Genomic DNA, 24,351 nt, shown 5'->3' on the forward strand with positions numbered 1-24,351 from the left:
TCGATAATATCGTACGTACTGTATTGGGAATAAATTATGCCGAGTAACGAATGTAAGGTAGGTAGCGGTAGTTCTGAAAGACAAAGAGAGAGCTGTTTCGCGGATAGAGAGCTGCTCCAATCCTTTTATTAGGAAGTAAAGATATGAATCATATATGTGATTGAGATGGTCGTATATTGCACAATCATTTGCCGATAAGACAACAGCCAGACAAGCTTAGTAGTCGTGGGGGTAATTTTAATAGCAACTATAATCGCACAATCCATGGTTGCAGTTCAACTAATGATAATGTTTCAAGCATTTAATTACACTTTTGTACAGCGAATCTGCCATTGATTTAACGAATGACATCTTAAGTGATTGATGTAAATGAAAGGAGGATAACGATTATTGACGACTGTTAGCTGCGTAGTATTTTTCTCGGATAGCCATATGGAACGTTTCGGAAGTAGTTGTAACGTCGACGTTCTGCCGCGTGTGTGTCCTTTTACGTAGATTTCATAATTGCTTTAGATGACAACTGACTGAAACAGGACAAACATAGGTTTCTGCCTTTTCTGAAGCAGCAGCACGTTCGCGGAGTGCACTTCAAGGCCTTTCTATCTCGCTGTGTGTTGCGAGGAAAAGCAAGTAAGCGGCTTGTCAAGGCACCGCTGGCCCCGCTCCCTTTCTAATTAGCTTACTCTGGTTCCGCTCTCCTCGACATAGCCGCGGAATGAAAGATCCCGTAAGTTGCAGCTACGAGCACCAACACTTCTCGTGCGACGGCGATCGGAAAAATTTATTAATGCAGTCACATCGTCAACAGTGAAGACGATAGTCAAGTTCGCACGAAGTAGCGACAACAAATTGGCGCATTAGATGAGAAAGTAAGTCCGTCTGGTGCATACTGTTGCACAAAGTGCCATCTCCTTTAATGTGGTGGCCTAGCTGTTGTTTAACCTGTAATAGGATGCGTGGCTGGAAGTGAAATGTATCAAACTGCAAACTAAGAAGCCTGCTGGCTCCTTTCAGCTGCTGAGGCAAAACGAACTGCTGTCATATGTGCCTCTGGTAAGGCACTACCCTCTAACGCATGATGAATTTCTTCTCCGATGAAACGACACACGTTGATACGCCTCATTTTGATCAAAGAACAACCTAGATCAATAGAGAGTTGCCCCCTGTTTAAAGCTATGGCACAATATGTAGCAAGCATCTTCTATTATTTTGTGCTAATTCCCATAATTACTTGAAATAAGAGTGGAACGTGTAACTTTTCAATTTGTTATTCGTATATTGCTAAATGTGAAAAATTTTCCACATTACACTTTTCTATAAATGTTTTGCACCGTCGTGTACTGTTCCTTCTAATTTAATGTATTGTGTTAAGAAGTCCATACCGTATTTTCGTACTATAAGACACACCTTTATGTTCGAAAAATTGCCTGCAAAATTCAGGTGCATCTTATACTCGAAATCAATATAAAAATGCCCAGTGCCTAATTTAAAATTCCCGCCAGTCTAAAAATGGCCATATATTGGATGCCGCGGTTTCCTATATCTGGCAAAGTTGGATTCGACTGGCAGCAGCATTGCAACGAACATGAATTGTTAACATTGCCTCCCTCCCGCCGCACCATCACAAACCCAGAACATTCTGTAGCCTATGTGTGTAATTCCAAACTACGGTGCCAGTGAACTTGAATTGAAAGTGATTTATGTTACCGGTGACAGTATATAGTTTTGTTAGTAGCTACTTTCGTAATGAAAGAAAATGAAAAGTAGTCATATGGTGCGGGCTAGAAATTGAAAGTAATAACATATGCAGAACAACGTGGAAACAAAGCAGCTAAGTATCATTTCGGCCCTCCACCAACAGAAAACAGAAACTATTCGCGTTTGGTGGGCTAGTAGACAAGAACTTAAAAAAAAAAAAAAAAAAAAAGAGGAATACTAAATGTGCAAGTAGAGGACTGAATGCAAATGGCCAAATGTATTGAAATGGATTCAAGGACAACATCAAAATGGCATTGGAATTGATACAGAAATGATTCACATACACTAGAACTTACATTAAGGGTGGAGTTGGTTGGTGCTACAGGTTTGTGAAGCATCGTGGACATAGCATGCGAACCAAAACCAAAACATCTCGGAAAAGCATGAAGAGAAAATATTATCTTTCCATTGCTTTATTATTCAACATTGGAGGAAAAGCACTATGACACTAAAGCAGATGACGAATGTGGACGAAATTCCTCTGACATTTGATGTGGGAAGTAACAAAACTGTTGCCTTGAAAGATACAAAAACCGTAAATATAAAAACAAATTGTCATGAAAAAATGCACTGCACTGCTAAACTGTTGTTTCATATTTTGCTGACAGTACTAAACTTAATTCAGTGATTATTTTCAAGTGCAGAACAACCCCCCTGAAAACCTTCTCAAATATCGCCAGCTGGTGGTATTAACTTACACGGCCAGGGTTGGAGGGACGAGGCTGGTATAAAATTGTGGATTAATAGACTGTGGGAGAGAAGGAAAGGTGCTTTATTGAAGAAGAGTTCTCTTCTTGTGCTAGATCAGCATAGGAATCATTTGAAAAATTCTGTGAAAGAGAAACTGAGATAGGGAAATACAGAGCTTGCTGTTATTGCGGCTAGACATACTTCACAGTTGCAACATATAGATGTCTCGATAAATAAACGATTTAAATTGTATATGAGTGAGGAATGGAACAAATGGCCGATGGATGAAATGCATCATCAGTCCACACCGAAGAGTGCTTTAAAACAATCTACAATCAAACAAGTGTGTAATACTGAAGAAGAAGAAAATTCAGAAGAGGATTTTCAGGGATTATAAAGTTTGGTTTGGTTTTATAAACAAATAATTTGATTTTAGTCTGGCTTTGCAAACTTGTCTTACAGTCTGTAGTGTATTACAGCCCATAAAATACGGTAATAGGTTTCGATCTGAACGCAGCTCACATTAGTTGCAGGGGGAGGAGAGGTGTAGGAAACGAAGCACAGTTTCTTACAGAATAAAACTCAAAAATATTCTAGGATCGCGTTTATGAATCACCAAACAAACGAGTAAGCTCGCAGGACAAAATATTAGCCACTCCAGTGAAAGAACACTAATCGTTTTGAGCGCTATAGGTACGGTAGAACAGATACCAGAATGTCACTTGACACTTCACTGCTGACGTAAGGTAGAGAGTGCATTGGTGTGTGTGAGCCAGTCGGTTGGATGCAATCTGTGCAAGAAGATAGGTCTACGCGGCGACGTGAGAATGGCAGAAAGGAGTTATCGTGTTTGGATGTTTCTATGAAGTTGCCACATATCTATAAGGACTGGTGTTCTAACCGCGACCATGCAACAAGCCCTACACAATGGTTGTAAAAAGGTCCAAACTGACAAAGACTAGAGTCGCGCCTTGACAAAGATAATAGAAATTGACGCTGTGAGTGAAAGCAAGTCCATCTCAATCAGTTTCGTGCAAATATTTTGAGGAGAACTGCTTGCACTGGATATTTTGCATCGGGTACTTGGCAAAGGGCCATTTCTCATAGCGACATATCAAGTTGCAATTCTTCAGTGGCTCATACACCCACAGAAAATGGCCAGTAGAGCTGGCTGAAGGCATGTGCAATGAGACGAATCGTCATTTGACACTTTTTTTTTCCAAATGATTCAAGACGTCGAATGCACAGATAGTCCAACGAGGCGCGACGGGCTAATGACCCGTTTATCGTGCAGTATGGGGTGGGTGTAGCTCAGCCCGAAGGTAGTTCTGTGATATTTTGGGAGGGTATTGTTCGTAGCATGAGTTGGATCCATTCTTTCATATTGCTGAGATCACAAACCTGAGTGTTTATATCAACTTCCTCAGAGACTAAGTTTTGCCCTTTCCTCCACATCTTCTGCGTATTTCGCTATGCATTAAATATTTGTAGCCATATTTAATCGCTACAGTCATTTTGAATTGACCAGTTTATCGAACCTTAAACGACATTACAGATAAAGTTTTACGTGCACGGTCTCTAATAATAGTAGCATTTCGTTCAGCACCCCTGAAAGCAGGCTCATCATTTCTATATATTAGGTTGGTGCACGAGTTCGTAGAATTGTTGTTTTGCGTGTTGGTATTCCGGTTGCTGTGGGTTTATTTATCAACTAACATTTTTTTTTATTTTTAGCTCCCTGGTGTTATTTGAGTTTACATTTTGTCAATTGGAGATGATGAGTGGAGTTGTCGACACTAAAAACGGAGTACCAAGTGGAGATATCGGAACATTTCCGACATTCTGGGTCTGTTCAAAAAATCCCGACACTTTGTCCACAAATTTTTTCTGCGCTTACCTTTTACTTATTGCTCATGATGTCCTTTGAAATACTCTCATCCACAATTAATTCAACGCTCCCGACGCCGTTTCCACCTCCTGAACGAGTATTGGTACATCTCTTGCTGGATCGCGCGAAGCGCCGTCTGCGAATTTTCTTTTATCTTGTCTGCCATTGCAAATCTCCTTGCTTTCAACGGCATTTTCAACTTAGAAAATAAGAAAATGTTCGCAGGGGCCATGTCTGGAGAGTACGGAGGATGAAGCAGACCAGTGATTTCGTTTTTTGTGCAATACCAAGCACCAATAGGAATGAAAGTCATCGTAATGCAAGAGCCACAATCCGGCCGTTTCCTTCCCACGTTTTCTCTCAGACGTCGCAACACGTCCCTATAGCACCATCGATTAACAGTTTGTCCCTGTAGTACGAATTCAAGATGAACTAATCCTTCAAAGTTAAAAAAAGTATTAGCATGGCTTTGACATTTGCTTTTTTTTGTACTTGGAGAGCCTTTCCCTCATCATTGTGAAGATTGAACCTTCGTCTCAGCTTCATAACCGTTGTCCTACGTCTCATCACTAGTTATGATTCTCTTAAGTAACATCTCGTTCTCAATTTCGCGATTCAAAAGCTCTTCAGAGATAGCGAGGCGAAGATCTCCTTGGTCTTGACTCGAGCTGTGGGACGAATTTGGCGGCAACACGATGCACTCCAAGATGCAATGTCAGGATTTCAAGCCATGATCCAACTGAAATGTTACATTCTTCTGCAGTCTCTCGGACAGTCAGTTTTCGATTGTCACGCGCAATTTCTTTGACGTTCCTGACACGAGCGTCGTCGGTAGACGTCGAAGACCGTCCTGTACGAGGGTCATCTGTAACTTCTGTCCGGCCATTTTTAAACCGTGTGAACCATTCGTAGCACCGAGTACGGCTTAAGCACTCATCACCCTAGGCTTCCTGAACCCTTTGGTGTGTCTCTGTAAAGGTTTGCTTGAGTTTCATGCAAAAGTTAATGCAAGTTGCTCTTCCAACCCTGCCACCCCGAAATTAGCAAACTGTATGACAAAACAGCATCCTCAAAACAGCATTGAACAATAACTAACGGACATGCAACAATGAAACTTACGGCAGTTACTCAGCACTGGCGCGAAATTGCGAATGTTCCGGAAATTTTTGAACAGACCTCGTGTTCTTCTGTTGGATTTCAGTAGGGGGGAGGCAGCATCGGATGCAGCCTGAAACATTCGCTCCTTGTGTGGGCATAATGCCACCGGACAGATAAAAAAAAAAAATCGTTGTGACATTAGTGACTCTCCACGTTCAGGAAGACCTTCGGGGTTTGATGAAGATCGTTTAAACGAGGTAATGCACAATGATTCGCGTCAGTGTATTCGAACACTGATAAATGTGATGAACTGTGATCATTCCACCATCTTGCGACATTTGCATGCAGTCAGGAAGATTCAGAAATACGGGTGCAGGAATATCACATGTTCTAGGCCAAAACCACAAAAATCTGCGTGTGACAATGTGTGCGTCTCTACTTGTTCGTCATCAACTGCCTCGCGGACAATACAAATCATTCCTATCCTGTATAGTTCCTGGTGACCAGAAATCGTGTCTTTATGCTAACAAGGAAAGGAAAGGAATGGTTGAGCCTAAACAAAGCAGCAACTCCCCGCCCCGTAAGAAAACCTGCGCCCCCGCACCCACAAAAGATAACGGTATGCATCTAGTGAAACACTGAAGGTGTGGTCTAGTACGAACTGCTTCCTCGAGATGTAACCATCACAGCTGACATTTGTCAGCAACTGAGACGTCTTCCAGACGCTGACCAAGAGCGACTACCAGCCGACCACGGTGGTCTCGCGGTTCTAGGCGCGCAGTCCGGAACCGTGCGACTGGTCGCAGGTTCGAATCCTGCCTCGGGCATGGATGTGTGTGATGTCCTTTGGTTAGTTAGGTTTAAGTGGTTCTAAGTTCTAGGGGACTAATGACCACAGCAGTTGAGTCCCATAGTGCTCAGAGCCATTTGAACCAAGAGCGACTACCACGAAGACTGCATGAAGTGGTCCTGCTCCACGATAACGCCCACCCGCATTCTACGAGACTGACAGAAAACACTGTACAGGAGATGGGTTGGAAGCCATTCTGCACCGACCTTATGCACCTGATCTTGCCCCCCCCCCCCCCATTTTCACCTTTGCCATTTGCCACCGAACAACCTTCAAGGAACTACCTTTTGCGAAAAAATGAAACTGCGCTCAGAACGTGGCTCGTCGAGTTCTTCGCCTCAAAATCACATGGTTTCTACAATCGCGGAATCGAAAAGTTCCTACAGCGTTGGCAGGTTAAGGAGGAGGTATTATTGATGACTAAAGTCTCTGTTATGTATATCTGTTGTGTTTAAACGTTGCGAACTTGTGCACCAACCGAACTGCTAACCTGGTTCATGGTCCATTATACCAGTTGCAGATTGCCTATCTAACGGGAAAGATTTGATTTTCACTAATTCACATAATTGTCGATAGAGTTTAAAGTTCTGTCATAATCTGCTCCTTAAAAGGTATAATTTTATGTAAACGTTAAACAAAGTAAGGCAGGTATTGGAGATTAAAGTTAGAAACTGTGTGTGTGTGTGTGTGTGTGTGTGTGTGTGTGTGTGTGTTTGTTTGTTTGTTTGTTTGTTTGTTTGTGTGTTGTGGCATTGAGGCAACGTAACTCACAGCGCGCAAATTACGGAAGTATATTCTCCAATATTTGAGAATGAGAATTCTTTGCGACTCCCAGTAAATTTTAAATATAATGTCAAATCTTTGCGAAACTTTTGCTCATTGGCACCTCCCACAAAATGATGAAAGAAAAGAACTTAATGGTTTTCTACATTTTCACTGTTCATACAGCAAAACTTTAGCATCTGGCATGACGATATGATTTCGCAACACATCTGGAACCAGTATTCATTCACACACACACACACACACACAATCACGGGATGTATCTGCAAAATAACATCATTGTAAAACTACAGAGTTCAGGAGATATAACATCCTAAACATTGAGATTCGTGAAAAACTAGCTTTTGATTACAACGGACCGAAAATTATGCAAAAGGACCGGGATTGGGAGGTGTACTGTTGTTAATCCGTGAACGCGAATAACTGACAGGGCTATTGCAATTACGCCGCATCAGACATTTTCAGCAACATTTGTTTACTACATACAGCCACAGGCGCGCCGCTATACCATACCTCTCCAGCTGCTCCGCACCCGCCTTTCTCCACTTCACAACTCTCTCCCTCTCCCTCTCTCCCTCCTTAGTGGGCTCAGCATTCGAGATGTTTTATAGGCAAGCGAAAGTCGTGAAATTAAAATACCATTTATCAGTTATCTTACACAGGCTAAAAAAAAGCAACTAGGTGTTCATAATGTAAAAGACCGACTTGGTATTGTTGTTGAGACCATCGTTCCCGACGCGTTTATCAAACAGCTCTGGTAAGAGCATCCAGGAATCATTCTTCAAGCGATCTCAAACTTTTAATTATGACCTCCTCCTCCTACTCCTGATATCCGGTGTGGTTTTGCTTCTTTCATTTACGAAACCACATCATTGATAACTTCGTGTGACCCGTTGTATACGTAAGTACCAAGTCGGAATTTTATGTCGTTGTACTATACGTGTTATCTGAAAATTATTTCGAGCAGTTAGTTCATGAACCCACGCGATTAGTAAACGGTTGTGAAAACACACTTGACCTTTTAGCAACAAATAATCTTGACCTGATAATGAGCATCAAAACGGATATGGAGATTAGTGAACAAAAGGTTGTCGTAGCGAAACTGGATATTGTAACCCCCAAACCTTGCAAAAATAAACGAAAAATATATCTGTTCAAAAGAGCAGATAAAAATTCACTTGACGCCTTCTTGAGAGACAATCTCCACTCCTTCAAAATTAACAGTGTAGGTTTAGACTAAATGTGGTTTGAATTCAAAGAAATAGTACCGACAGCAGTTGACAGATTTATGCCAGATGAATTAATAAACGACGGAGCTGATCCTGTTTGGTACACAAAACGAGTGAGAACATTGTTGCAGGAAATGAAACATGCCAAATATAAATGACCGCAAAATCTCCCAAGATTGGGGATCTTTTACAGAAACTTGAAATTTAACGCGGACTTAAATGCGAGATGCTTATAATAGTTTCGACAACGAAACTTTGTCTTGAAACCTAGCAGAAAATACAAAGAGATTCTGGTCGTATGTAAAATATGCTAGCGGAAATGCACAATCAATGCCTTCTTTGCGCGATAGCAATGGAAATACTATGGAAGACAGTGCTGCCAAAGCAGTTACTAAACACAGCCTTCCGAAATTCCTTCACTAAACAAGACGAAGCAAATATTCCAGAATTCGAATCAAGAACAGCTGCCAACAAGAGTACCGTGAAGTAGATATCCATGGAGTAGCGAAGCAACGTAGATCACTTAACAAAAGCAAGCCTTCCAGGCAAGACTGTATACCAGTTAGGTTCCTTTCAGAGTATGTTGAGACAACAGCTCCATACTAACAATCATATACAACCGTTCGCTCGATAAAAAACCCGTACCCAAAGACTGGGAAGTTATACATTTCACACCATTATTCAAGAAAGATAATAGGAGTAATCCACTAAATTACAGGCCCATATCGTTAACGTCGATATGCATCAGAATATTGGAACATACATTGCTTTCGAACTTTATGAATTACCTCGAAGAAAACGGTTTATTAACACACAGTCAATACGGATTTAGAAAACATCGTTCTTACGAAACACAATAACCTCTACTCGCACGAAGTGTTGTGTGCTATTGACAAGCGATTTCAAATTTATCCGTATTTTTGGATTTCTGGAAGGCCTTTGACACTGTACCACACGAGCAGATGTAGTGAAATTGTGTGAATATGGAATATTGGCTCAGTTATGTGACTCTATTCCTGATTTTCTGTCAGAGAGATCACAGTTCTTAATAATGAACGGAAAGCCATCGAGTGAAACAGAAGTTATTTTTGGCGTTCCACAAGGAAGTGTTATAGGCCCTCTTCTGTTCCTTAACTACATAAACGATTTGGGAGACAATCTGAGCAGCGTTCTTACGTTGTTTGCAGATAACGCTGTAGTTTATCGTTTATCGACTCGTTAAGGCAACAAATGACCAAAACAAATTGCAAAACGATTTAGAAAAGATATCTGTATGGTACAAAAATTGGCAGTTGACCCTAAATAGCGAAAAGTTTGAGGTCGTCCACACGAGTGCTAAAACGAATTCGTTAAACTTCGGTTAAACGATAAATCAGTCAAATGTAAAGGCCGTAAATTCAGCTAAATACCTAGGAATTACAATTTCCAACAACTTAAATTGGAAAGTACACATAGTAAATGTTGTGGGGAAGGCTAACCATTGGCAGGAGAAAATGTAACAGTTCTACTAAATAGACTGCCGACATTACGGTTGTCCGTCCCTTTTTAAAATACTGACACGCGGTGTGGGATCCTTACCAGAGAGGACTGACAAAGAGTACATCGAAAAAGTTTAAAGAAGGGCAGCACGTTTTGTATTGTCGCGAAATAGGGGGGAGAGTGTCAATTAAATGGTAATGGATTTGGGGTGGACATCATTAAAACAAAGGAGTTTTTCGTTGCCGGGGAATCTTCTCACGAAATTTCAGACACCAACTTTCTGCTCCGAATGCGAAAATATTTTGTTGATGCCGGCCTACTTAGAGAGAAACGATCACCATAATAAAATAAGGGAAATCAGAGCTCGCACGGAAAGATATAGGTGTTCGTTTTTTCCGCGCACTATATGAGATTGGGATAATAGAGAATTGTGAAGGTGGTTCGATAAACCCCCTGCCAGGCACTTAAATATAATTTGCATTGCATTCATGTAGATGTAGTTGGAGATGTCCTGGATGTTGCCCCATATCGTCCACTGCGTCCAACATGAGCGTTTCCTTGTTTATTTCAAAATATTTTCACTTAGCACTTTACAAGCAGTAAAAAAAATTTCGTTGGAAGAGTTACAGAATGTGCTGGGTGAGCAACAGCGGGGCCGACGCTTCGCTCCGTACGGGTCGTCCCCGGCATTTCACGATCCACGATGCCAGTTCGCATACTTCGTGTTTCCTCCCCGCGCTCTCGTTGCCCGATAAAAGGGGCAGGTGCCTTCTTTTCCTTTCTCCGCAGTCTGCACACTGTATATTCTGGAGCGATTAAGTCTGAGCTGAATTGCAGCAGCACAGTATAGTGAATGATTCATTGTCCCACACGACTTGACAGAAGCTTTCGATGAGGTAAATATTTAGCCAGGCAGGGGAACAACCGGACTGGGGTACAGTATTTTACGGAATGTAAGACGCTACGGACTATAGGACGCGCCTTAATTTTAAGCAGTTTCTTTAAAAAACAACATTATTACCGTTTTTATCATTAGATTGCAAAGCCAAACTAAAAAAATTCTCAGTTTATTAAACGAAGCTGACCTTAAAAATACCTGAAAATCGTCATCTGCATCTTCTTCTTCGTCACCGTCATCGTTGTCCTCTTCATGTACAAGATGATCCCCACTGTCATCGAGAGCGTTACTTATGCTTCACTTCTTGAAAGACTTGACAATAATGTTTTCTCTCACTCTAGACACGACTGTTTTATTCACTGACACACTTGTTTTGATTGTAGGTCGTTTTAAAGCTCCCTTCGGCATGAATTCATGTTGGGTTTCATCTATCAGTCATTTGTTCCATTCCTCTCTCATATACACTTTAAATGGTTTATTTATCGAGACATCAATATGTTGCAGCTATGAAATATATCCTGCCGGAGTAACAGGAAGCTCTGTATTTCCTTTTCTCAGTTTCTCTTTTACAGAATGTTTCAAACGATTAGTAAACTGATCTAGCCCCAAAAGAGAACTCGTCTTCGGTGAAGTACCTTTCCTTCTCTCCCACACTTTATTAATCCGTAATTTCATACCAGTTTCGTCCTTGAATCCATTTCAACGTGTCATCGTCTAGTTTTCTTCATTCTGCATTTAGTCCTCTATTTGCACATTTAGTCTTCCTCGTTTTTTCATTTCTTCTTTACTAACCAGCCAAAGGCGATTTTTTTTCTGTTGGTGGGGGTCAAAATGATGCTTAGCTGCTCTGTTTCCATGCTCTCCTGTATATGCTATTACTTTCTATTTCTAGCCCACATCATATGAATTCCTTTTATTTTGTTTCATTGCGAAACTAGCTACTATTTCGAGTATAAGACGCACTTGAATTTTGGAGGCAATTTTTCGAAGAAGAAAGTGCGTCTTACAATCTGTAATATACGTTGGTCTTGAATGTGCCAGCTATGAACCTAGCTTTCGTCTCGTCTTGTTACTTTCATTCGACAGGTCTACCGAAATTCTCAGAATTTTTTTTCTTCTTTATTTTGTAGTTTACTTAACTGGCTGGGTTACTTAATGCTTTTGTAACATTCATAAATGAACCTTAAAACCGTATCACTTAGTGCTCTTCCCCTAATACTTCACAAACCTCTGTCGTTTTTATGAAATTGCGATTTATATCAATCCAGTGTTCGCTGTTGTTAATATATCTTAATCAGTAGTGTCCTTCAAGGTCACTGACGACAACCAAATTGTCACCTAGCATCGCACTCGTCGTTCATTTAGTGTAACGCTCAAAGCTTGCTTGAAGATCATCTAAGAGTAATTAGTTACATCGGCATCCATTGACATCCCACACAATTACCTGTGTTCATGCTCACATTATAGGGCTGGACGTCTAAATCTTAGGCTTAAAGAAACCTTACCGGAGAAATTACATGATTACAGTCCTGTATTACGGTCTTTACTTTAAAAAAATCGCATCGTTTAATATATTATGACGTAGCTACCAGCCCATTAGGGCCATTACATTCCCTAGTACACCATCGGATTTCCGGATAGCATAGATATCTTCAATCCGCGAGTACGGGCTTGAATGTCGCGGCAAAGAAAACGTCCCTGACATGTCACCCTTTCCCTTTGACTCTGTTTAAAATGTGTATCCCATGCGCTGTAATTTCAGCTAGACCTTACGACGTGGGGGCACTTATCTGATGGTAGACCATTGTGTTTCTAGAAACCTTGTGAAGTGTGAAACATTGAAATTATTGTGTTTTCAGTTCTGCAGAATGGAAAACATTGTTGGAGTGTAGTTCCTGAGTCAAGGGAAACTTTGTATGCAGTTACCTCCGAAAATTATAAATTTCCTTGAGGCAGAAAAGTTTATATCCATAAATCAGCCCAAGCGTCGCTCATGCGAAGCTCAGCTTGCCCTTTTTCTCACACAATATTCTGCGAAGTATGCATGAAGGGCAACAGGTAGAGTCCATATTTTTCTAGATTGCCGGAAATCATTTGACACAGTGCCCCACTACAGACTGTTACGAAATATGTATCCAGATGTGTGTGGCTCGAAGACTTCTTGAGTAATAGGACACAGTGCGTTGCCCTGGGCTGCGATGGTTTGTCAGAGACGAGGGTATCGCCAGAAGTGCTCCAGGGAAGCTTGATAGGACCGCTTTTGTTCTCTATATACATAAATGATATGACAGACAGGGTCAGCAGCAAGCTGCGTCTTCTTGCTTATGACGATGTAGTGTACGAGGAAATGTCGTCATTGAGTGACTTTTGGAGGATACAGGATGATTTACAAGGGAACATTCTCAAGTGTCAACAAGTGATCATAAGAAACTTGGCGGGTGTGTAGAGGAGTAAAAATAATGCAGTATGCATCGTTTTGTATGGTTCCAATTTCACTTTTATTTGGTAAAACGCACCTCGAAATGAAATTTAGCCTGGAGGAAATATCTTCGAAACGATAATACACAAAATTCTGTTTCTCATATAAAATTTGACATGTAATCAGCGTTCTTGACAATTGTATAATCTGATTTTGTAATGATTTGAAATTCTGCAAAATATCTCACCACTGTTAATTTTGAAAAATGAAAACTTCTGTTACAACAAAAAGTCAAAGGAGGTTTCAAGCTACGTACATCTGTGTGTAATAAAGCTAATGTTTGAAATACTGTACCCAATGTGATGTTAGAGAATTTTCAACATACCTAATTAAACTATCTGAACATCTTTTATTGCTCTAGTTCTTTATTTTAGTGACACTAGTTTTATATTTTAAATTGTTATTTTACGTTTTAATTCCTTTTTTATTTTATCTTTTCACAAATACGTACCTTGTTAATTAAAAATAATATGTAAATAAACGCTCAAAATATAACGTTTTCTTACATTATGCACATAAAATGTACGAAATTGCTTCACATAATGTACACGACAGAGAGAACACATTGTAAAAATAAAAGTGTACTGCTCTGTATCAGGCATGATTCAGTATATTGGTAAGCAGTGGCGAAAAGAATTGATTACGTACATGTGACTGCAGCTTAATTATATTGTTTCACAAGTGGAGACCGACATCCAAACCATTCAACAGACCTAGATCTGAAAATCTTCGCACCCAATTGTTCCATCATCAAAAGCCATATACATCTCACGACTGTTCCTGTGGCTTCGAGACCTTTGGGGTCACCAGATGAGAAAGTTCCTTGTACTCAGGTACAATGCTCTATACGGTTCTTTCACATTGACATCACTAAGAATCTACCAATAATAAAAATGTTTCACAATCACTGTGAAAGAAGGTATGTTTCACATATCATTTGATCCGGTCAGACGTTTGTTTAACCAGATTTCGATGCTGTCCTAAGGACATTTTGAGCTTTGAAAAGAGATTCTCGAGTTTTCGGTGCAAAATCACCAACTGTGAAAAGGCAGATGGTCAGTGTGAAAAAACTGTTTTGACCTTCATACCCGAGGACAAGAAACTTATTCAACTGATGTTCCCAAAGGACTCGACGGCACATGTACAGACGTGGTAAGTATACGGCTGTAGGTGTTTGAGGAAACTGTTGTCGGCGTCTGAAGAACCTTGTGAGAAGATTTTCAGATCTAATTCTGTTGAATGATTTTGATGTCATGTATCACTTGTACGTAATCAATAATTTTCGCCATGGCTTACCAACTTACTGAAATATGCCTGATAGAAATCAGAATATTTAGATAATCACCCCTAACAATTTGAAGTGCTGCTGCATTTTGTTTTATGTTGTGTTTCCGTCGTGTATATTATGCGAAGAAATTTCATTAATTTTATGAGTGCAAGAACCGTTGTGTTTTAAGCATTTGTTTACAGATTATCATTATTCTAATGTTGTTGTATCATAATAAGGAGTTCCTTATTATTTTCAGTTAAGAGCATACACGTATGTGAAACGATAAAATAAAATAAAAATGTAAAACGTAAAATAATTCAAATATCAGTAAACAAAATAATTAGACCAGTAATGATTGTTCAGTTATCAAATTGTGTACAGTGTTTCAGAAACCAGCCTTATTACAAACAGATGTATGTAGCTTGACATTATTGAGTACTGCTTGAGTGTTTGGTGTTCCGCCAGGTCTGTTTAAAGGAGGACGTCGAAACAATTCAGAGACGGACTGCTATATTTGCTACGCCAGGTTTCGATCAACACGCGAGCATTACGGAGATGCTTTGTGAACTCAAATACGAATCTCTGAAGGTGGACGACGTTCTTTTCGTGAAATACTATTGAGAAAATTTAGAGAGCCGGCTTCGCAGCTGACTGTTGAAGTATTCTGTTGCTGCGAAAGTACATTTTGCATAAGGACCGCGAAAATAACACAAGAAAAATTAGGGCTCTTAACACGTAGTTGTAGTAGTAGTAGTAGTAGTAGTAGTACAAGGTACCCTCGGCCATACTCCGTATGATGGCTTTCGGAGTACATGTTTAGACGTTGACAGCTATCATGAGTAACCTTTCCGAATAAGATACAGAGATTCGGAAGGCCAACCTTTTCTTTTAAAGGTAGTATCGCAACTATGCAGTTCTTGGTTGGTGTGGACGTCCATTATTCGTCGTTAATTTTGTTGTTGAAACTGTGTGTTTAGCGATGGCAAGCAAGTGGATTGTAGTCTCGTCATTTGTGCGCGCCCATGCAGGAGAACACTTCACAGCAACATGCATTTATCCGTCGGATCACATGACGCAGTACCTTTTTGGGGGAGGGAGCGATTGCTCTTGACAAGCTCGGCGATTGTCGACGGTCAGAAGCGTTTGCATTTGTTAGCCCTCTCCAGTTTGTTTACAGCTTACCTTGCGAGCAAATGATGTGCGCCAGGAGCAGCAAGAGAGCTGTGTAGATCTGAGTGGCGTCCATGTTGCGCGGTGAGACGCCTGCAACTGACTGAGAGACGGCGGCTGCACGGGCGAGAGTGGGTCACTTCACCCCACTCCAGTCTCTTCGCCACTATGCACCGTTTGCGTCTGCTGTGCGTTCTCCGAATACCCCGCAACTGCTAGTGCCTATTTTGTAGCATAGAAGCTTCGGGCTGTTCTGCGCTACAAGCAGCTAACTGAGATGGCCTGGGACAATCCAGACTTATGTCTGAAATCAATTACAATTTTTGTGTCGACTGTGTTTTCTTCATAATACTAAGAAGGCCAGCATGCGTAAAGGGTGATTGCTTATTACAGACACACTGTGAAAGATAGAAACACATTGCGCATGTCACTGGATAGTTTCAAAGTTCACTCAGACACTATACCATACACTCAACATGTACATCATGCATTGCGCGAGAAACATAGGAACGATTGTCCATTACATTTTGTACACGAATCAACAGGTCTCTGTTTATGGAATCGAAAGCTTCAACAACTCGGATTCTTAGACCTTGGAGAGTATCTGCCTTAAGTGACTGTCTTTTATGTATCCCACAGAAATGAAAGCAAGGTGTGAGGTCTGGTGACCTGGAAGGCCAAAAAAAAAAATAAATAAAAAGATCTGGTTGTCCACCTCCAACGTTGTGGAATGTTGTTGTTCAGATAACGTTGCGCCCCAAGGCGAAATAGAGGCGAGGCGCCGACTTGTATGAAGATGAAATGATTGGAATCTTCGTGAAGTTGAGGAAACAACCAGTTCTGCAGTATGTCCAGGTATGACATTTTCTCTGCAAAAAAGAGAACTCCTTGAACTTTATGAACAGAAAGGCAGAAAACACATTCAGTTTCGGAGAGTCTTTAATATTCGATGACGATGCAAGTATTTTGTGATCCTCAGATTCTTACATTATGGCAGTTTACTTTACCCGACAGATGAAACGTCTATTCGCCCAAAAAGATGAGTCGTTTGGAAAAAGTGTCCTCTGCCATATCCTGGAGCATTGTTATGCAAAATGCGTACCTTCAATTACGGTCGCCGGGACACAATAAAGAGCTAGCTGTGTTGCACAGGAACGATATTTTCTGATTCATAATGTTAGAGTACAGTATATGCTCCAAAATCCTACTGGAAATTCAGGTCAATGATATGGGTCTCTAATTCAATGGGTTACTCCTATTTCCTTTCTTGAATATTGGTGTGACCAGTGCTACTTTCCACTCTTTAGGAACAGACCTTTCGTCAAGTGAGCGGTTGTATACAATTGCTAAGAAAGGCGCTATTGTGTCTGCATACTCTGAAAGGAACCTGGTTGGTATACCATCTGGACCGGAAGACTTGCCTTTCTTAAGTGATTTGAGTTGTTTCGCAACATCTAAGATATCTACTTTTATGTCACTCATGCTAACAGCTGTTCTGGTTTCGAATTCTGGAATATTTACTTCGGCGTCTTTCGTGAAGGAATTACGGAAAACTGTGTTTAGTAACTTTCGTTTAGTGGCACCATCATCGGTAACATTCCATCACTACGTGCAGTGACGGTATTGGCTGTTTTTGCCACTGGTATACTATACATACGACCTGAATCTCTTTGGGTTCTCTACCATATTTTGAGACAATGTTTCATAATGGAAACTATTAAAAGCATCTCGCATTGATGTCCATACTAAATATCAAGCTTCTGTGAACTTAGCCAGTCTTGGGGATTTTGCATTCTTCTGAATTTGGCATGCTTTTTTTGTTGCTTCTGCAACAGTGTACTGATGTATTTTGTGTACCATGGTGGAACAGTTCTGTCTCTTATTAATTTTGAATTTGAGCCAAATCTGGTCTACATTTACAAAATTAGCTTGGAAGGAATGAAGACTCACTCTTAGGAAGACGTCAAGCAGAATTTTTATCTGCTGTTTTAAATAGGTATATTTTGCATTTATTTTTAGTGGTTTTGATTGATATGGTTTTGAGCCTTGCTACAATGACCTTGTGTTCTTTAATCCCTGTATCTGTCATGACACTCTCTTTTAGATCAGGATTATTTGTGGCTAAGAGGTCAAGCGTGTTTTTGCAACCATTTACAATTTTTGTGTGCTCATGAAGTAACTGTTCAAAGCAATTCTCAGAGAAAGCATTTAGTACAATTTTGGAAGATGTTTTCTGTCTACTACTGGCTTTGAATGTGTGTTTTCGCCAACAAATCGAGGGTAAATTGAAGTCTCCACCAATTATAACTGTATGAGTGGGGTACTTATTTGTAATGAGATTCAAATTTTCATTGAACCGTTCAGCAATTATATCACTTGAGTTGGGGGGTCGGAAGATGGAGCCAATTATTATGACTGTTGAGTATAACCTCTACCCATAGTAATTCACTACAAGATAAACTACTACCAACAGACACAAACACACCACCACCTAGTTCATTTAATCTATCCTTTCTGAACACGGTTTGCACCTCTATAAAAATTTCTGCAGAATTTATCTCCTGCGTGGTAGAGATTTATGTAGTCTGGCAGTAACACAGTTAATGGCGAGAGAAGTGTATTAATTCACCACCTAGTGGCTAGAACACAGTTACAGGGCTTCACAATATGTTGTCAACAACAGGCAGCAGCAAGACCAATCCCTTTTGCACCAACACTATGGGCATGTCAGCATGCTGCTTCACCACAGATTCATAATGCGAACTGCAGAAGGTTCGGTATAACTTTGTGAAACATCCTGCAGTTGCATTTTGTGATGTAGTGCAGAAGGGAGCATGGGGAATTTCCTGCCAGCCCTTCATTTTGCAGACCTATGTAGGAGGAAGTGCATGACCACACTCCGGCAACCTATCTTCCCTCACAGTTCTAACTTCCAGTCCTTCCTTTCCACCTTCTTACACCCCTAAAACACAATTTATTGCTTAATATGGTTTTATTGCACTTTGCTATTAGAGAAAAAATTAATATTTATTTTTAACTGACATTATTTAATGGTGTACATTTATTATATGTTTTGCCACTTAAAGGTAAGTCCTGGCCAAGCATTTTGTCTCAGTGTAATTTTACAGTTCCCTCAAATGAACTTTCCTTGTGAAAGCTTGTTACTTGCCTTCTGTCTAGGAGTGCTAAATTTTAGGCTAGAGGTTTCGAACAACCTCCAGATGTCATTGAATGTGCAGTCAATTAAATTCATGGAAGATGAAAATTTCTGTTTTGGGTCATTGTTACAAAATTCTGAAAATGGGTTTGATGTACATGAATTTCAATATTGATACACTGATTCATTGAACATGAACTGATAAGTAAAGAAACTAAGAAATAAATGTAAATTTGTAATTATTTGTTTCAGAAATTGGAGAAGATTTATTCAGTGCCATCCGTACACCATGCACAGCAACTGGAGCTACAGATATCACGCCATTTTCTGTATCTTCATGGACTCTTACAGTTGATGGAGGAAACTTTGTTGACCCAAGTTCAAGAGTTAAAGCAAGGTGTGTCCTTCAGTCTTCAGAATGTAACTAAGCAGGTTGAAGACAATATAGAAAGCGTTTCAAAAATTTTGAAGGAGGCACAGCTTGCTCAAACGGCTGAAAACATATCAAAAGTTGATATGAACTGTTTAATACAAAAACTTCAGGAAACTACTGAGAACATGCCATGTCATCTCATTTCCAATGTTGGTGAATATGTCAGTGATGAATCGGCAGAGTAAGTATGGATTAACTTATGTACAAAAAGTAAGAACTTGGATAGCATATAATTTTCTTTTGAGCATGTATTCCTGAAAATTATTTGGACTTAGAATTCTAAACACACACACACACACACACACACACACACACACACACACACACACACACACGTGTGTCTGTCTGTGGAATGAAATACATCACTAATCTGCATACAAGGGATTCGGCAGTTTATTGGTAGATCTGCAGAGATATGTGGCATTAGATATCTACCAACAGATCACGTAATTTGTATAAATAACACACCGCTGATTTCGTACACAGTGACGGGGTCCGATAGCAACCCAGAAAGGTTCCGTAGGATTTACATCAGGCAAATTTGGTCACCAAGACATCAACGTAAGTTCATTATAATGCTCCTCAAACCACTGTAGCATGGTTCTGGATCCAAGACATGGACAATTACACAGTTGAAAGATGCCACCACTGTCGGGGGAAGACATCAAGCATGAAGGGATGCTGATGGTTCGTAGCTACCACAGGTTGCCTGCAAGTACAGGAGAATATGTCTCTTAACATAATATTGCTCCCAGCAGCCTGCATCCATGGCGCACTACACATTTCGAGCCACTGTTCTCCTCAGTGACAGTGTTCGTGGGGACGACCATCAACCTAGTGTAACAAAAATTTTATTCACCTGAAGAGCCGACACATTTTCATTGATCAGTGGGCGAATCCTGATGGTCCTGTGCCCATTACAGTTGTAATTGACATTGTTTTTGGGTCAACATGTGATGATGTTTGGGTGGGTTGCTCCTGAGCTCCATGTTCCACACTGTACAATGTGCTCCGAAATATTTGTGTGAGCACCAGCATTGTGCTCTTTGGCAGAGGTGTCACAGATCACCTTCTATCCTACTTTGTAGTGAAGACAAGTCTCCAAACCCCACATTCTGTGATGCATCTTGGATGTCCAACCATGTAGCACCTAGTGGTAGGTTTACTATCCGTCTACCTCTTTCCGTTGTTAGCACAATAGCAGGACATGAACATTCAACCAGCTTTGCTGTTTTCAAGATGCTCGTTCACAGGTTCTGCATAATAATAATCTGCCCTTGTCAAAGACCCTTATCTCAATGGATTTCCCTATTTGGAGCCCATATCTTCACTAGAGTGATTCCTTACGTCTGCTTACTCCGCTTACATACTTTCATCATCATGTAATGTGCCTACAACATTACCAGGTGGCATCCAACATCTCAGTGGGCAATTATCATAATATTTTGGCTTATCAGTACATATACAAGGTCTGTTCAAAGAATTCTCGAACATTCATAATGTCGGACCAATTGTGCGTTGGAGTGAAATGCAGTTGGCATACCTACACATACCTGTGTTCAATGTGAAGCTGCTAGAAGTTTCATTGTTTGTTGTATGTCTTTAGTTATTGTTCAGTAGTGTTTTGAGGAGAATGTTTTGTTACACAGTTTGCGAATTTTGAGATGGCAGAGAGCAACACACAAGCATTTACTTTTGTGTGAAACTCAAGAAACCCTTTACAGAGACACACCAAAGTATTCAGGAAGCATAGGGTGATGAGTGCTTAAGCCGTACTTCGTGTTATGAACGGTTCACACGGTTTAAAAATAGCCGGACGATGTTAAATATGACAGTCATTCAGGATGCCCTTCGATGTCAGGAACATCAACAAAATTGTGCTTGCCACAAAGATTGACTGTCCAAGAGACTGCAGAAGAGTGTAACTTTCAGTTGGGTCATGTCTTGCAATTCTGACACAGCATCTTAGAATCCATCATGTTGCCAGCAAGTTCGTCCCATGGCTCATGAGTCAAGACCAGAAAGACCTCCACCTTGCAGTCTGTGAACAGGTCGTGGACCACACAAATGAGAACAAAATTTTCCTTAAGAGAATCACAGATGTTGATGACATAAGGATGCACTGTTGTGTTGTTGAGACAAAGATTCAATCTTCACAGTGGGTTGGGAAAGATTCTCTAAGACCACAAAAAGCTTTTCAGGTCAGGTCAAATGTCAAAGCCCTGCTGATAGTTTGCTATGACTTTGAAGGATTAGTTCATCATTATTCCTTGCCAAAGGGACAAACTGTTAGATGTTGATACTAACGGGACATGTTGAGACGCCTGAGAGAAAATATGAGAAGGAAACAACCTGAAATGTGGCGAGACAATTCATGGCTCTTGCATCACAATAAAGCACCGGCGCACTCATCCCTGTTGGTGTATGACTATTGCACAAAAAATGAAATAACTGTTCTGGCTCATCCTCCATACTTTACAGACCCAGCCACTGCGCACGTTTTTTTTTTTTATTTCCAAAGTTCATAACCACGTTGAAAAGACAGAGATTTGCAACACTAGACCAGATAAAAGAAAATTCTGAGACGGCGCTTGGTGTGATCCAGTAAGAGGCATACCAAGACTGCTTCCCGAAGTGGAAACAGCATTGGGACTGGTGTATCAGTTGTGGAGGACAGTATTTTGAAAGAGGCCATGTGCAATAAGTAAAAGACAAGTGTAGAAAAAATTTGTGGACAAAGTTCTGGAATTTTTTAAAAGACCTTATATACAATGATAAGCCAGAACATTATGACCACCTACTGTATAGCTGGTATGCCCATCAGTGGCATAGATAATAGCAGCAATGTGTCCTACCATGGAAGCAATGAGGCCCGGGTAGGTTGCTGGAGGGAGTTGGCACCGCCTCTGCATGTTCAAGTCACCTAATTCCCATAAATTGCCAGGGAGGGGACTGACTGACGCCACATTCAGTCACATCCCAGATTTGTTCTATCATGTGCAGATATGGTGAGTAGGGGGTCCAGCACATCAATTGAACTTTCCACTGTGTTCCTCAAACCACTCCATGACACTCGTGGCCTTGTGACTTGGCACATTATCGTGTTGAAAAATGCCACTGCTGTCAGGAAATATGATCCTCACGAAGGGAGTATGTTGTCTGCAACCCGTGTACAATACCCCTTGGCTGTCATGATGCCTTGCAAGAGCTCCACATGGATGCCCATGTAAATGTTCTCCAGAACATAATGGAGCTGCCACCAGCATGTCTCCGTCCTGCAGTACAGACATCAAAGACTTGTTACCCTGGAAGGCAACAGATTCACACCCTCCCATTGGCATGATGAAGAAGGTAGCAGGATTTATCAGATCGCCCAACACCCTGCCGCTGCCAACATCCTGTGCCGATGGTCACGTGCCCATTTCAATCGTAGTTGCCGATGTTGTGGTGTTAATGTTGGGACATGCATAGGTCATTGGCTGCAGAGGCCCATCATTAGGAGTATTCGGTGCACTGTGTGTTAACACACACCTGTACTCTGCCCAGCATTAAAGTCTGTTGTTAGTTGCACCACAGTTCACTGCCTGGCCTGTTTTGCGAGTCTTCCCAAGACAATCACCATAGCACTCCGCGAATATCCAAAAAGTTGTGCACTTTCCAAAATGCTCAAGCCAAGCATCCAGATTATCATAATCTGCCCCTGGTCAAACTCAGATAGATTGCAAATCTTCCTCATTCTACACACAGCAGTTTGGTCACTGGTACTAAATGCACTGTGTGTGTGTGTGTGTGTGTGTGTGTGTGTGTGTGTGTGTCCAGCAGACATTCCCCACCAGGTGATGCTGTTCATAATGGTGAGTGGTCATAATGTTCTCACTGATCAGTGTATAATGGTAATATTATAATTGATAAATTTGATTTTGATTTGACTGTTACTTTAAGAAATATAAAATTATAATAATAGGCAAATCAACATGTTACGGAATGTGCTTTAACCATACCCATTATCATCAAAGAATTCACTTCAACGCCATTTTTTTAGATGCAGACATTTTTTATGTTAATAAGCTTGTCAGTTGCTGTGTGTGGATAAAGTGAAGAAATAAGACAGATGAACTGCTTACTCTTTTGATGTTCAGCTGTGTGCTAAGCCATTTATTGTATTTCGTGGCTCAGTGTTTAAGTTCCACATTATACACCCAAAGGTCTGAGGTTCTATCCCTGGTCAGTCTCAGTCATAGAAGTTTTTTGTCACTTGTCACTTATCACTTCTCCCACCTCTCGCAGTGTATATTAGTATGAAAACAATTGAATTCATGGTTCAGATTTCTTGTTAATTTGTAGGCTTCGTACAGTGGAGTATTACCTGTATTACTTTACTTTCTAAACTGTCTTCTTCCACAACTCTGCAGCTTTAATAGCTTCGTCATTGCATAAAAATAGAGCATCAACTGTGCTAGGACATTCTGTCCCTAGGCACGTGAGAAAATGTTAGAAGTCTGTGCTTCTCTTCGTTCATGCTGGTCATCTCAGGCACATGACCAAATGTTTGAATTTGTGCTTCTCTGCACCGGCCACGGTGGTCTCGCGGTTCTAGGCGCGCAGTCCGGAGCCGTGCGACTGCTACGGTCGCAGGTTTGAATCCTGCCTCAGGCATGGATGTGTGTGATGTCCTTAGGTTAGTTAGGTTTAAGTAGTTCTAAGTTCTAGGGGACTAATGACCACAGCAGTTGAGTCCCATAGTGCTCAGAGCCCTTTTTTTGCACTGGTCACCTTCAGAGTAGCCCCACTTCACCATGTTGAACTAGTGTCTATGGCTGATCTTTCCACCACTTGGAAACATCTGAGTAACACCAAAGAAAGATGCAAACATCTGAGTGAGTGGAGAGTTGAAGCAAAAATAAAAACTATCAAATGAATCCATATATACAAGGTTATTGATCCGTTTCAAGATCTATTAAATGGAGAGAAATAAAATGTAAGGAAGCAACAGATGTTTTAACCATAACCAATAAAACTTAATATACCTCAAACAGAGACTGCCATACTTATTGGTAACAGTGAACACATGTTTCTTAAAACACTTATTATTCATGTTCAAACAATGGAAAATCCAGGATGGAATGTAACAGTATAATGAAAAGGATAGTTGCTACTCACCATACAGCA

The 24,351-nt window shown here is 40.7% G+C and overlaps 2 protein-coding genes across 6 annotated transcripts in view; one reads left to right on the forward strand and one right to left on the reverse strand.

The window, feature by feature from the left end:
• LOC126336834 (uncharacterized) overlaps nucleotides 1-15,778 on the reverse strand; it is a 73,760-nt gene extending 57,982 nt beyond the window's left edge. Inside the window, exon 1 of the mRNA XM_050000909.1 lies at nucleotides 15,605-15,778. Coding sequence (XP_049856866.1) covers nucleotides 15,605-15,668 — 64 coding nt within the window. The 5' untranslated portion in view covers nucleotides 15,669-15,778. The remainder of the gene's footprint in view (nucleotides 1-15,604) is intronic.
• The window catches only part of LOC126336827 (RING finger protein 17), a 467,240-nt gene that overhangs the window by 271,565 nt on the left and 171,324 nt on the right, over nucleotides 1-24,351 (forward strand). For all 5 annotated transcript variants that reach the window (XM_050000889.1, XM_050000891.1, XM_050000890.1 and 2 more), the window contains one exon: nucleotides 19,002-19,363. In XM_050000889.1, coding sequence (XP_049856846.1) covers nucleotides 19,002-19,363 — 362 coding nt within the window. The remainder of the gene's footprint in view (nucleotides 1-19,001; nucleotides 19,364-24,351) is intronic.

Source organism: Schistocerca gregaria, chromosome 2, assembly GCF_023897955.1.
Source record: "Schistocerca gregaria isolate iqSchGreg1 chromosome 2, iqSchGreg1.2, whole genome shotgun sequence".
NCBI classification, from domain to species: Eukaryota; Metazoa; Arthropoda; class Insecta; order Orthoptera; family Acrididae; genus Schistocerca; species Schistocerca gregaria.